General features: G+C 41.7%; 1 protein-coding gene across 1 annotated transcript in view; it reads right to left on the bottom strand.

The window, feature by feature from the left end:
- LOC132819862 (A-kinase anchor protein 12-like) overlaps positions 1-15,233 on the bottom strand; it is a 91,150-nt gene that overhangs the window by 47,812 nt on the left and 28,105 nt on the right. Inside the window, exon 2 of the mRNA XM_060831766.1 lies at positions 816-930. Within this exon, the coding sequence (XP_060687749.1) occupies positions 816-930 (115 nt within the window). The remainder of the gene's footprint in view (positions 1-815; positions 931-15,233) is intronic.

Genomic DNA, 15,233 nt, shown 5'->3' with positions numbered 1-15,233 from the left:
GAATTTTGAAGCTTTCAAATCACCATTGAAACAGGTTTCTCCCCACCCAAGTCTTAACACTCATTTTCTTACTCAAATTGCACATAAGGAGGGAAAGTATTATGCCAATGATATCTATTGATTTCCGGCATCTCAATCCTAGGTTAAATCCAGCAAGTTGATGCAGAGTAAAGCTGACTTTACACCTACTTTTCAAAACGCCTCTGGTCCAAGTAAAAAGACCAATCTCATCCTCCACCATTTTCACACTGACTATCATCAGTAAATAATAATCCAGTCATTAAAACTGACACAAGTTGGCAGTGTGTTTTTGTTGGCATGTGCTCACTAGGGAGTGAATTAATTCTGTCCCTTTAGTTTTGTTTTAAGATACACACAACTCTTACACAGTGGTGAAACAAGAGGCGATCTTCATCCAGTCTGGACCAAGTTGATCTCCGAACTCAGTAGCAAAAGGTCACACCCACCACAGCAGAGCTGCCTCCACTTGCCTGCAGGCATATCTTTCGAGGGAGAGGAAGGAAGTTCAAAAATGGACACGATAGGCAATTTTACAGAGGGTGATTCGTGTGTGGAATGAACTGCCAGAGGAAGTAGCAGATGCAGGTACCGTAACATGTAAAAAGCATTTGGAGAAGTACATGATTAGGAAAGGTTGGAGGGATATTGCACAAATGCAGACAAGTCAGACAAGTTTAGTTTGGGAAAATGATCAGTGTGAATTGATTGGACTGAAGGGTCTATTTCCATGCTCTATGACTCGGACATTGCTTTCCCCTCAACCCCTTTTGAAAAACAAAGTCTCATTCACTCACCTTCACGAGCAGCTTCCTCCTGGACCCCATTGAGATGCTCCACTTTTCTGTCAAGCGGCTCTTGATCTTCTGATTTACTATGGATTCCGGAAATCTGGCCGTTCTCCTGAGCAGGCTGTTGAAACAGGGAAGAGAGCGAGGGTGGATTCATTTTAGTTTTACACTTTAACAATGACATACACTACATTCACCCAAAGTTTCGCATCCCTCAGAGCTGGGCTGGTTACTGGAAAGGGTAGGGATGACCTTATACAAAACAGCAAACAATAGAATCATCAGGGGAAAAAAAAAGAATGCTCACTCAGGTTACTCTGTCACCTAAAGCAGGTCAGAATAATATCCAAGACTAGACGCTCACCTCAAGTGGACTGGCCATTCTAAATTGACCCAGAGCATTCAGGGACATGCAGGCTACATGGTTATGGTAAATATAGTAATTATGATAAATATATGGTTATGGGGGATAGGATGGGATGCTCTTCAGAGGATTGATGCAGACTCAATGGGCCAAATGTCCTCTATTTGCATTGAAGGGACTCTACATAAACCTCAAGGCTTATAATTTGCCCCTGTCAGCTCAGGGGTCCTACAGTTTCAGACAGGGGTAGAGAGAGCAGTTTATCTATGCACAAGATTATCAGAACTGAGAGAGACAGGCTATAGGGAGCAGATATTCTCTTCCTGTTGACATGTTGCTCATGTTTCTGAAGAGAAACAGTGAATCTTTTGAAGGACATAAATACACTCAAGTGACACACTCTACATTCCAAGATGCTCTGGTTCTGTCACACCCATCTCTGCTCAAGTCTGAATCCAGGGAATGTGATATTCCAATGAGTGCTTTCAATGAAATAAAAAAAAGAGGAGAAATAGTTTTCACAGTCAGGAGACTGAAAACTAGAGGACACAGATTCAAGATAGTTAGCAAAAGAAGAATAAAAAAAACGATTGCAACAGCTGATGAGAATTTGGATGGCTGCCTAAAAAAAAGGTGTCAGACGCAAATTCAAATACCTAAAGGGAAAGGAGATTGATTTGGAATTAAAGGTATAGGGATGAAAATGCTATTAGAGTTGAAGAGTTAAAAAACCGAATAACCTTGGCTTCCATTGTCTGAAGTATAGAAGTTTACAGTGGGTTGATGTGAATAAAGCATTTTAAATATTGTTATTTTTAAACATGAGCAAATCAGATCTTAACATTAGACTCAAGAATGGAATTGGGAAAGGCATTTTCCACACGAACGGTAGTGGAGCTATACTGAGGTACATGTGACAATAATAAATCAAATCAAGGTGAGCAAATGGGATTGACCATGATCCTAATTAATGGCCAAGCAAATTTGATGGGCTGAATGGCCCATATTCCTGTTGGCCTTCCAGGGACTGCAATTAATTGGATAGCTCTTTCAGAAAGCTGGCATATATACACATACACACACCAGGTCAAAAGATATCCTTCCACACTTAGTTTTACAGAGTGTAAAATCCTATGGCAAACTGAAGAAACTCAGGTTACCCGGAGCAAAATTTCTGAAAGCAAACTGGAACAATGACCAGTACAGACACAATTAAACAATCAAACTAACATAGCTGGGATTACACAAACTCTCCCTGATTAATGTGCTCCTGCTAAATTTACATCTTCAACTGACTGCAACTAGATACAAGCATCTCAACCAGATTCAGGTGGAGTTTTATTTAACCACTGGCACAACAAGACGGATTCTAACATGGCTCATATTTTTCTCTCCAAGCAGAAAATCTCATGTTTACTTCAGTAACCTTGTACTTCTCTCATTCATTTTGGTTTTAATTCAGCCTGCTGCTTTAATTCTTGCAACCAGATCATTCTTTGTAGAAGGGGGTGAGAGATTCTCTCTGTGTTACCATTAACAGAAACCCCTTTGTAGGGAGAACACCGAAGACTTACAAGTAACTACTGGAAGATGGAGGCCTTCCAGACAGTCTGAGCGCAAGGACATATAATCAGCAGAGTGTAGCAACACCCATTGTTTAGGTGGGTTTTAAGATAAGGGATTTATCAGCTCCCTAGGGACCACTGGACCTTTGAGAGCCTGATTCAACAAGCGAAAAAAAATTCCCTTTTAAATGCAAGGATCCACAGACATTCAGACTCCTGATTATTGATAAGATTTGCATATTGCAATGTGCCTCAAAGGCACCCAGCACATCTCATCTACTCCGCTGGTGTGTGACAAATAGCTGCTAAATATCAGTTTTTATTTGATAAAAATCAAGACAGACGGAACAGACAGACAACAAATCTCTCAAGGCAGAAACCATTTGCAGGGAAGATGGGGTAAATAGCTGATGCAGTATATTATCTTGTTCCTATTGATTCCCAGAATGTGGATGACATGCTGGTAAGGTCTGAATTTATTGTCCATTCGGAGGATACAGAATGGCTTGCTGAGACACTTCAGAAGAGCTGATGCGTGGGTCCGGAATCAATAAAGGTCAGACATAGAATGACTAAATCCCTACAATGCAGAAGGAGGTCATTCAGCCCATTAAATCTGCACTGGGAAGGGTGGCGACGAGGGATGAAAAACCACATTTAAACATCAATTGCCAAAGTACAAAAGATTGAAAGCCAGCATAAAATAGAAAGTATGAAGACATAAATCATGAATTATGTGCAGAGCTGGAAATCAAATAAGGCGTTCAGGACTCAGCCATTCAGTCCAACAATTCCATCTGAATTTTGGTCCATTCACCCAACCAAACCATTCAAGTCTCACTCACAACTTGAGCACAAACTCAGGCCGACACCTCGGTGCAGTTCTGCAGGGAAGTGCTATGCTGTCAGAGGTGCCACACTTCTCCCCTAAGGTCCAGGCCAACACTTAATATTCAATGTTACCAAGTAACTGTGGTGCTGTAATTACTGATTGTGACAACTTGTGGTGCACCGAATGGCTGATGCAAATTACATTTCACCCGTTCATAGTGGAGGCTAAAGATTCAGGATGTTGAGGCTGTGCATGATGCAAATGCACAAATGCAAATCCTGTTCTGTTGGAAGTTCACTGGACCCAAAATATTAACTGCTTTCTCTCCACAGATGTGGCCAGACCTGAGTTTTCCCAGCAATTTGAGCTTTTGTTTTGAACACAAATGAAAGGCCTACTTAAGGATCCCACACCCCTGTACCTTTTTAAACATTTGAAGGTTCTATTTACAGCTCAGGAGCACCCAAGGCTTTTTTTTGATAAATGCAGAAATGTCAACTACCCCACTTTGATTTTATGGAAACTGTCTTAAAGTGCCAAATCTCTGAACCCATTCCTTTTAACTCCACCTCCCGCCCCACCACCACAAAGTCATTGAACATCAGCATTTCTTCCTAACTATATCCTAAAACATCACCCCCAAAACACCACTGGAGACAGATCAGAGGTGCTTGCTGGATTTCGTGATGGATAGAGATAGCGGAGGCTAGCAGCAAATATAATTCACTTTTTGGGACATCCACCTCCACCAGAGGAAATAGAATGGACACCACCAGGCAGAAAACACTGATGGGCTGGCTAGGAGTCGGCCTGGCAACTACACTTAGCGCAGACGATAACCTGTGCTGGAGTGAAGGGGACAACAATCGACTGTGATTGGCGACAATCACGTTGGTCATAGTTCACCAGTCCCATGTAAGGCAAAGCATAATTAGCTACCTCTTCATGGGTGGCATCCTTACAGAATCTTCACTGCCTACTTTCCATTGTTCCAGCATCCTATAATGTTGTGCTCTTAATATTCCAACTGCAGCTTAAACTGTGCGAGGACAGAGTTTAAAACGTTGTAGGTGACACACCTGACCAAATTCTCTGCACACGGAAAAAAGAAACTGCAGATGTGGAAATCTGAGCAAGCAACAAGTGGCTGGAGAAACTCAGCAGGTCTGGTAGCATGGATGGAGAGAAAACAGGAGTTAACGTTTCAGATCCAGTGACCCTTCATCAGAAAAGCATTCTGAAAGAGGGTCACTGGATCAAAACATTACACATTTTAGTTCCGCAGATGGACCTGCCAGGTCTCTTTATTTTAACAAAACGCTCTACTGGATCCAAAAGTCAAGCAGTGACTGGATGTTACACGAAAATGAAATGGATCTCCATAACGAGTTTGTTATCTATTCATTAGTTTGGAGTCTAGCCTCACCCCATTTCTAATCTCCTACAGCAAGGACTCCATCTTTTTTAAAAATTGGAGAAGTGATCTTAAGTACAATCCAAGCTCTATTCTCATGGAGTCTCAATATAATACATACGACTACACATTATCTACCACAGGCTTCAAGTCCAAGTTGTAGTTTGAGATGTTTATTGCATACAATGCGTCACCTGCGTATCTGTGAAGTGGGTGTGAAACTAGGACGTGATTATCCACATTTTGGGAGAACATTGTCTCACAGAGACATGTAGAATCAAAATAAACTTTAAGCAGCATAGGAGGATAGGAGCTGGTGTTGTCCGGTTTGCATACTTGAAAAGCATTGTCCCTTGTCTGGACTTTCAGCTCAACATGATTTGGCACAATTCTCTGCACATCAACCCCACTGCTTTGCAAGTCAAACACTCGATGGAATTTGGTAGCCAGCCCACTTCCCAATGTTTGCTTAAGGAACAGGTTTGAGGTAAACATGACAATTTGCTCCATCAAATTTTATTCTTTAATGTGCCTCTCAAATTCCTCTGCTAAATTTTCTGGGTGAAACCACCTTCCTTTTTGATTTCTTTTCCTTAGTATTTTCTCCAGACTCTACGTGATGCAGTTTTTTTTTGGAATTGTGAAGCACACAATCTCAGTTTCAATCTGAATGTACCAGTACTGATCATAAGTCTCGATCCTTCACCTGTGGTTCACAGGAAAACTCAAAACGCACAAGATAACAAATCTAATTACTGCAGAGTGTTAACAATCACTTGCCAGTGAACTCAAAAATAAACCAGAGTATGTTTACCCTGAAATCACACTGATGTCTTGGTGCCAGAGTGACATTTTTTAAAAAATGTTAAATAACTTATGTTTTGATCATTACACCCTTAAAAAGGTTCAAGACATTCTCTTTAAAACGCTCATTTCTCTTCCAAATGTTTAGATTAGTTTGTACTCACACTGCAAACACGATCACATCATGACTCTGGTGACATCCATTGTACATTCACCCCCAGTTAGCAAGGCAACTCTTTCTCCCAAATGCACACTACCCAATTCAGACCAAGTACAGCTGGACATGACAGGATATTCAACCTAAATAAAAGGCACAAACCAGTCTATCTTTGACAGCTCCAGATCTGCCCTTGAAAGGGTTACATAGAAGAACTTTAGTGGGGTCGGGAAGGGAGGAAGAGGGTCCAGTGGTCAAACTAGATGTGATGGCACTACACTGGAAAATGACTTCAGATTAACCAGCTCTCTTCACCACCAGCACAATTTGAACTCAGCTGTTTTAAGACTGCAAAACAAATCAAGGCACTTTACAGGGACACATCAGCCGAAATCAGACATGGGCCAAAGGGAAAGATAGAGTAAAAAATGAGGTCTGCAGATGCTGGAGATCACAGCTGAAAATGTGTTGCTGGTCAAAGCACAGCAGGCCAGGCAGCATCTCAGGAATAGAGAATTCGACGTTTCGAGCATTGAAGGGCTTATGCTCGAAACGTCGAATTCTCTATTCCTGAGATGCTGCCTGGCCTGCTGTGCTTTGACCAGCAACACATTTTCAGCCAAAGGGAAAGATGTCAAGACAGAACATGTAGGATTTTCTTTGGTGTAAAAAAAAGTAGCAGAGTGATGAAATGTTTCAAAGGAGGGAACTCCACTATTGGTGGAATTACATCAGGGCTCTGTTAGTGCTTTAGCATAACCTGGAGATGATGAAAGGCACTGTGTGAATGCAAGCCTTCTGTTCTCCATACATCTTTTGACCATACAGAAGTTAAAAGGATCAAACTCAAAAGGTGGTTCTGTATCTAAGTGCTCGTTGAATTTGAAACAAGACAGATGAACAGACAACAAACATAGAAATAAATATGTATGATCTGGTAGCATCTTTTACAAAAGGCACAACTGCAGAATGACTGAATTGGGACAGTAATGCTGAAGGGATTACAGGAATCCTTCACAAAACTATAGAAAACAAAAAAAGGTGGAGAGTGGCTCTGTTAGTTAGTAACTTCGACATAATAGTTGGGCATGGTCAGCAGCAGTTGCTGCTATAGAGGGTACAAGTAACATCCCAGAACCAGGGATAAATTAGGAGACAAGAGGTTGGGGGAGTCTGACCATTCAGCCTCCAGAGAAGTGATACTGAATAAATTACTGCAGTGGAGCTCTGGCAAGTGCCCAAGTCTCAATGAACTTCATATTTAGCTCTGAAAAGAAGTGGCTAGTGGGATAGTTGATAGGTTGGTTTTGACTTTGTAAGATGCCCTTGCATGTGGGACAATCCCATTAGATTGGAAAATAGCAAATGCAACTCCTTTATTCAATAGGGAGACCAAAAACAAAGTCATAGATGTACACAGCATGGAATCAGATCCTTCAGTGCAACTCATCCATGCTAACCAGATAATCTAGTTCCATTTGTCAGCATTTGGCTCTTATCCCTCTAAACCCTTGCTATTCATATACCCATCCAGATACCTCTTAAATGCTCTAATTCTACCAGTCTCTAACACTTCCTCTGGCAGCTTATTCGATACATGCACCACTCTGTCAAAAAATTGGCCCTTGGATCACTTTTATATCTTTCCCCTCTCATCCTCTAGTTCTGGACTAATCCAGCCCAGGGAAAAGCCCTTGTCTATTTATTGTATCCATGCCCCTCATGATTTTATAAACCTCTATAAAAGGTCACCTCTCAGCCTCCAATGCACTAGGGACAACAGCCCCAGCCTATTCCTCCAACCCTGGCAACCTCCTTGTAAATCTTTTCTGAACTCGTTCAAGTTTCACAACATCCTTCCGGTAAGGAGGCCAGAATTGCACACAATATTCCAAAAATGGCCTAACCAATGACCTCCCAACTCCTGTACTCAATACTCTGACCAATAAAGGAAAGCATATCAAACGCCTTCTTCACTATCCTATCTACCTGTAACCCTACTTTCAAGGAGCTATGAACCTGCACTCCAAGGTCTCTCAGTTTAGCAACGTTCCCCAGGTCTTTACCATTAAAGTCCTGCTCTGTTTTGCTTTTCCAAAATGCACAGTTAGGTTACCACGTGTCATTGGGAAAATATTAGAAGCAGTGATTAAAATTATGGCAGGACACTTCGATAATCAGCCCAAGTCAACCTAGCTTTGTGAAAGAGAAATAGATTGACCAAACATGATTGGAGTTCTTTAAGGTAAGATGTGTTGTGAATAAGGAGACCCAGCGGATGTACTGTATTTAGATTTCATATGATGGAGTTCCAAGGGACAGCATGTTGGCCTGGATGGAAGATGGTCTTCCTGCTAGTCAGCCAACAGCATGCATAAGTGGGTCTTCTTCAGGTTAGTCCAATGTTACACATGGTGTTTCAGAGGAATCAGAGTTGGGTCCTCAACTGTTCACAATTTATCTCAATGACTTGGACGAAGGGACCTGAAGGTATGCTAAGTACATTTACTGACAATGCAGAGATGTTGTGAAGGAGGCCACAAAAATAAGGAGATAAGTGAAGTGAATGAGCAAAGATCTGCCAATGCAGTATTTGGAAAAATATGAAATAGTTTAAATTTTTTTTAGATTAGATTACTTACAGTGTGGAAACAGGCCCTTCAGCCCAACAAGTCCACACTGACCCGCCGAAGCGCAACTCACCCGGACCCATTCCCCTACGTTTGTCCCTTCACCTAACACTACGGGCAACTTAGCATGGCCAATTCACCTAACCTGCACATTTTTGGACTGTGGGAAGAAACTGGTGCACCCGGAGGAAAGCCACACAGAATGTGCAAACTCCACACAGTCGCCTGAGGCAGGAATTGAACCCAGGTCTCTGGCGCAGTGAGGCAGCAGTGCTAACCACTGTGCCACCGTGCCACCCACTAATTTTGGCAGACAGTATTATTTAAATAATGAAATTTTAGAGCTCGATACAGAGGGATCTGTGCATGATTAACAGAAGGTTAGTGTGTAGGTATAGCAAGTAATTAGGGAATGAAAAACAATGTCATTTAGCACAAGAGGAATTGAATACAAAAATAGGAGTTTATGCATACTTTGCATAGGGCATTGATGAAACCAAATCTGGAATACTATATTGGTCACATAAGGGAACAGGTAAAGGCATTGGAAATAGTTCAGAGGAGGTTTACCAGAGGGGGAGGCATGCGTTATCTTACATGGAAGAATTGGACAGGCTACCATTATAACTGCTGGAGCTTAAGAGCAAGAGGTGATTTGATTGAAACATGTAAAGATCCCGATTGGTCTTGATAGGGTAGAGGTGAGCTGAACCCTCTTAAAATAAAAAGGTAGAATTGAGAATGAGGGGCAATGTTTAAAAATCAGGGATCAACTATTTAAAACAGTGGAGGCAGCAAGAATTTCTTTGATGGTCATGAGACTTTGGAATCTTCCATCCAGAAAAATGGTGGAGGCAGCAGAGTACTCGAATATTTATAAGGCAGTGGTAGATTCTCATCAAGACAGAGTGAAAGGTTATTGTGGGTCAGTGGATTTAAGGCCACAATCAAATCAACCATGCCCTTATTGATCAGGAAGCAGGCTCAAGGGGCTGAATGATCTATTCCTGTTCTTAATTCATCTGTTTGTATGTAACCTGACACCCAGGTGGTACAGTGGTTGAGCGATTAGATTAGATTACTTTTTAGATTAGATTACTTACAGTGTGGAAACTGGCCCTTCGGCCCAACAAGTCCACACCAACCCGCCGAAGCGCAACCCACCCATACCCCGACATTTACCCCTTACCTAACTCTAGTGGCAATTTAGCCTGGCCAATTCACCTGACCCGCACATCTTTGGACTGTGGGAGGAAACCAGAGCACCCGGAGGAAACCCACGCAGACACGGGGAGAACATGCAAACTCCACACAGTCAGTCGCCTGAGTCGGGAATTGAACCCGGGTCTCAGGCGCTGTGAGACAGCAGTGCTAACCACTGTGCCACCCACTAAGTGGTTAGCACTGCTGCCTCCCAGTGCAAGGGTCCCAGCCTCAGGTGACTATGTGGAGTCTGCATGTTCTCCCCGTCTCTGCGAGGGTGTCCTGCAGGTGCTTTGTTTTCTCCCACAGTTCAACGATATGCAGGTTAGGTGGATTGGCCATGAGAAACATGGGGTCACAGGGACTGGGTGGGAAGCTCTTTGGAGGACTCTCAATGGGCCAAATGACCTGCTTCCATTCATAGGGATTCTAGGATTCTGTTACTTAGCTCTGCACTAAAAATCAAAAGAAAAATAAAATGTAAATTTTCAGTCTTGATACAAGACTGGAAATCTTTATTGCTGCTTGTCAAATGTTGGCAATTTTTTTTTTGTAGATATTTTTATTGAAATTTAACATTTTTGCAAATTTACAAAAATAAACAAAACTCTCAAATATAAACATTGATGTACAATTAAATCATATATACAATAGTCATAATTTAACAAAGAAAAGAGAAAGAAAGAAAACAAGAAAAAAAAAGAAACGAAAAAAGAAAGAAAAAAAAACTCAACTTTCTACTAATCTAACCTATAACTAACCAGAGTGTACACCTAAGTCTCTTACATGCTCGGAATGTATAAACATCAAATATAATAAAACCCGTATTCGCGCAGGATTCCTCTCCCAAGGGGCCCCGGAGCAGCCCGGTCTGAAATCTTCACTAAATAAAAGCCCTTGTTAGGATAGCCGAAATATCTGCATTTATATAATTCAAAAAGGGCTGCCATATTTTATAAAATAATTCAGTCTTTCGGTGCACCATATTTGTGAGGAAGTCAAGGGGGATATATTCCATAATTAATCTGTGCCAATTTGAAAGTCCAGGGGGGCCCTCAGCCACCCAGTTCACCAAAATATTTTTCCTTGCACAGAAAGAGAGAATAGAAAATAGTCTCTTCCCATGCATATCCAGAGATGAGAGGTTCGAAAAGCCCAAAAGGAGAGATACAGGGTCCACCCTAATTTCCGTTCCTAAAATTTCTGTCAGGGTATTTGCCACTTTAGTCCAGTATCTGCGGATTTTCTGACAAGTCCACAAACAATGTACAAGAGTACCCACCTCTATTTTGCATTTAGGACACATTGGAGATGCTCCTGCCTTAAATTTTGCCAGTCGAGCCGGAGCTATATGGGCCCTATGAAGTATCTTTAGTTGGATAGCCTGAGTTCTGTTACAGATAGCAATTCTTCTAGCATTTTCCCAAATGTCATTCCACATATCCTCAGAGATTTCTAGCCCCAAGTCCTGCTCCCATGTTTTAAGCAGGTCATCCATGTCTCCTGAGACTCCATCATGTAGCAAATGGTATATAGTACTAACGGAGGATGCTCCCGCTGGTCGTAAGACATTACGTTCTCTGTCTGATTTATAAAGACTATCTATTAATGTAGTCTTCCTCTGTATATAATCTCGAACTTGGAAGTATCGAAAGAGATCCCCATTAGGTATTCCGAATTTCAGACGCAGCTGCTCAAAGGACATCAGGATCCCATCTTTAAATAGGTCCCCTAAGCATGAGATGCCCCTGGATCTCCAGAGTTTAAAGGTGGCATCTGTAATCCCCGGTTGGAATCCCCATGCTCCTACTATTGGTGCATGGGGGGATGTTTTATGTGAGTTACCCTCGTTTTGCCGCATTATATTCCAGGCCTTAATTGTGTTTAATATTATGGGATTTTTACAGTGGTCTGTAATGATTTTCCTCTTATCTGAAAATAAAAGGTTAATAAGTGGGTATTTTACTTGGGAGGCTTCGATATCCAGCCAAATTGATTGTGGATCAGATGAAACCCAATCAGCTATGTAACTTAGTAGGGAGCTTAACTGATATTTCCTAAAGTCTGGGAAGTCCAGTCCTCCCCTTGCCTGTGGAAGCTGTAGCTTCTTCAGCTTAATAAGGGGCCGTCTATGGTTCCAAATAAAGGAGCCCAACCAGCCATATAATTTACGTAGGGCTAGCCTTGGCAGCATCAGCGGGACCATTCTCATAGGATATAAGAGACGGGGCAGAACATTCATTTTAATTAATGCTATTCTCCCTAGCCAGGAAATCGGAAGGTCTCTCCATCTCTGGAGGTCCTGCCTTATCCTTTCCATTAATTGTACAAAATTAGCCCTATACAGCTGATCAAATACTGGCGTGATAAAAATACCTAAATATAAGAAGCCCTCCAGGGACCAACGGAAGGGAAAAGGGGATCCGTCCATTAAGTGGGGTATCATAGCCAGACCGCCCATTGGCATGGCTTCCGATTTTGAAAAATTAATTTTATAGCCTGAGAATGCACTAAATGTATTAATAACTTGAATTAGACGAGGCACTGACATTAAAGGATTACTGAGGAATAAGAGAACGTCATCTGCATAGACGGTAATTTTGTGTTTACCTGTACCAATCCTCGGGGCCGTTATATTAGGATCAGTCCGGATGGCTTCTGCTAATGGTTCGATTATCAGTGTAAACAACAATGGTGAGAGAGGACATCCTTGACGGCAGCCCCTACCCACACTGAAGCCATCCGATCTTAACCCATTAGTAATAACAGCTGCTTTGGGGTCATTATACAATGTTGAAACCCATTTGGTAAACACCTGTCCAACGCCAAACCTTTCCAATGTGTAAAATAAATATGACCATTCAACCCTATCAAATGCCTTTTCCGCATCCAATGAAATTACTAGGCAATTTTTTTTAATTCTCTAAAATCAACAGATCTAATGAATACCAAATTCTGCCATTTCTTACTCATTTTTTGCAATTTGCATTCTATTGCGGTTTTGAAATGGCTATATTGAAATAGAGAGTACAATTTCTTTGTAAAAAGTAAACTGTTAAAAAGCTATCAGAAGCAAACAAAAAAAAACACTCGCGATATCTGCACTCCTGAAATTGCAGCCCCTCGTGATCCCCAACTTTAAATCTCTGCATCATCAGGAACTGGGCATTTCCGCTGCTTTGAAATGCAAGGCCTGGGAAGTCATTCCTAAAACATTAAAAAAGGAAGAACGAGTGGCAGAAGAGATGGTCTTGAAAACCTTTCACCACAAATGCTTGGCCACCTTCCCAACATCACTGTGACTGGAGTGTCAAATTTCCTTTATAAACACTCTTGCGAAGTGCCGTTGGAGACACTTTTATATTAAAGACACCACAAATATAATCTATTGAGCAGTCAGATTGCAGAACAAAAATTGCAGCATTATATTGTTTCAGTGTAACTTTTAATATAAACTCAAGTTTTAAAACCATTTGTAGCTAACGGTACTCTTCAGAGGTTGAGTGTAAGAATATCAAGTCTGTCTAGACGCAAAGATGTGCAGCATGGAGGCTCAGTGGTTAGCGCTGCTGCCTCACAGCACCAGGAACCAGAGTTCGATTCCAGCCTCGGGCGACTGCCTGTGTGGAGTTTGTACATTCTCCCCGTGTCTGCATAGGTTTCTTCCGGATGCTCTGGTTTCCTCCACAGTCACAAAGATGTGCAGGTACAGGTGGATCGGCCATGCTAAATTGCTCAGTGTTGTTAGGTGCATTAGGTAAAAGCAATGACTGGAAACCAGATTTTGGATTAGAGATGCTGTAAAAGCACAGGAGTTCAGGCAGCATCCAAGGAGCAGTAAAATCGATGTTTTGGGTAAAAGCCCTTCATCAGGAATGGGACGTGGGTAAATATACATATAGTGGTAGGGGAACGAGCCTGGGTGGGTTACTCTGAGGGTCAGTGTGGACTTGTTGGGTCAAATTGCCTGTTTCCACACTCTAGGGAATCTAATCTCAAGATTGGCTTCATAAGCCTGTTTCTCACTGTGCATGGCGAACCAAACAAATCTTGTTTTATGTTAACAGCTTCCAGATAAACACTATCACGTTCCTTGTCGCATCCTTAATAATACAGATTTAACAAAATTGTCTACCATGTAGGAGGGAACTCCTTTGATCTTGCCTGGTTTTGGGGTCGGGATGGTTTTGCAGTGAGTTACCCACCTGCTTGCCATTTGTGGAACATGGTTTCAAACTCAGCCAAGACCAAAGGGTTGAAAGTTTTCTTTATCAGCTGGCAGAGAGGCTCTAACATAAAATGGATAGTTACTTCAGTAGTCTCAGTCTCGAGGGAATGAAGTTGCAAGATACTTCACAGGATTGAAAATGGATACTGGTATTAAGTGGGGCTGTTAAATGGTAGCAAAGATGTAGTGAAGAAGAGGATGTCAGGAAGTAATGTGGAATTCAGAATTGAAAAAAAGGTTTATTTAACAGTGGTATTCCAGATTACAAAAGGTTTTCAGAAGTTTAGGGAATGGTTTTGCAACTTTTGCCAACTAGTAGGAACAAGGAAATTACAAAACTCTGGGTTCACTGCAAAAATTAAATAGCAAAATCGGAAGCTTTTTCTAAAAAAAAGCTATTGAAAAAACAGGGGATGCCGTTCCACAAGTGGCTAATGAGAAAACACAGAATGCAACAATGAAAAAAAAGCTAAGAAAGACACAGACTTGCATTTATGTAGTGCCTTTCACAACTGCTGGACATTGGAGTGCTTAGCGGCCAAGGCATGGTAAGTGAAGCTTATTCATTGACGGGCGATAATGGTCAGCATTAATTGCTAGTCCCAGAACACAGTTAAGAGTCAACCATGGTGCTGTGGGTCTGGAGTCACATGTAGTCCAGACAAGATAAGGATGGCACAGTAGCAAGTTTTGAGAAGATTTGACGAGAAAAGGATAGCAGTTTCCCTTCCCTAAATGACATTAGTGAACCAGGTGAATTTTTCTGACAAAGCATTCATGGTCATCATTAGACTCTTAATTCCAGACATTTATTGAATTCAAATTTCACCATCTGCCATGGCAGGATTCAAACCCAGGACCCCAAAACATTACCCGAGTCTCTGGTTCAGTAATAATAGCACTAGACTATCACCTTCCCTGCTTTGTGGGGAATCCTTTCTGACGTGTGTGCACGTAATTAGGTAATTACTACATCACGTGCTTCAGTGTTGCTGGTCGAGAGATAAATATTGGCCAATACATTAGGTACAATGTTGTTGCCTTTCAAAATAGTGCAATGAGGGTTTTCATTTCCATCCAAGGGGGAAGGCAATGGTCCCTTCTATTCAAACAACAGGATCCCCCTGACAGTGCAGTACTCCCCAGTACAGTCAGCAGTTCAACCTTGACCATCTGCCTCAGATAAAGCTAGCACTAAGTCCTGGACAACAATTGGAAAGGATGAAT

The sequence above is a fragment of the Hemiscyllium ocellatum genome, chromosome 10 (genome assembly GCF_020745735.1).
Source record: "Hemiscyllium ocellatum isolate sHemOce1 chromosome 10, sHemOce1.pat.X.cur, whole genome shotgun sequence".
Taxonomy (NCBI): Eukaryota; Metazoa; Chordata; class Chondrichthyes; order Orectolobiformes; family Hemiscylliidae; genus Hemiscyllium; species Hemiscyllium ocellatum.
The sequence above is the reverse complement of the archived record's forward strand: the minus strand, read 5'-3'. Positions and strand labels throughout refer to the sequence as shown.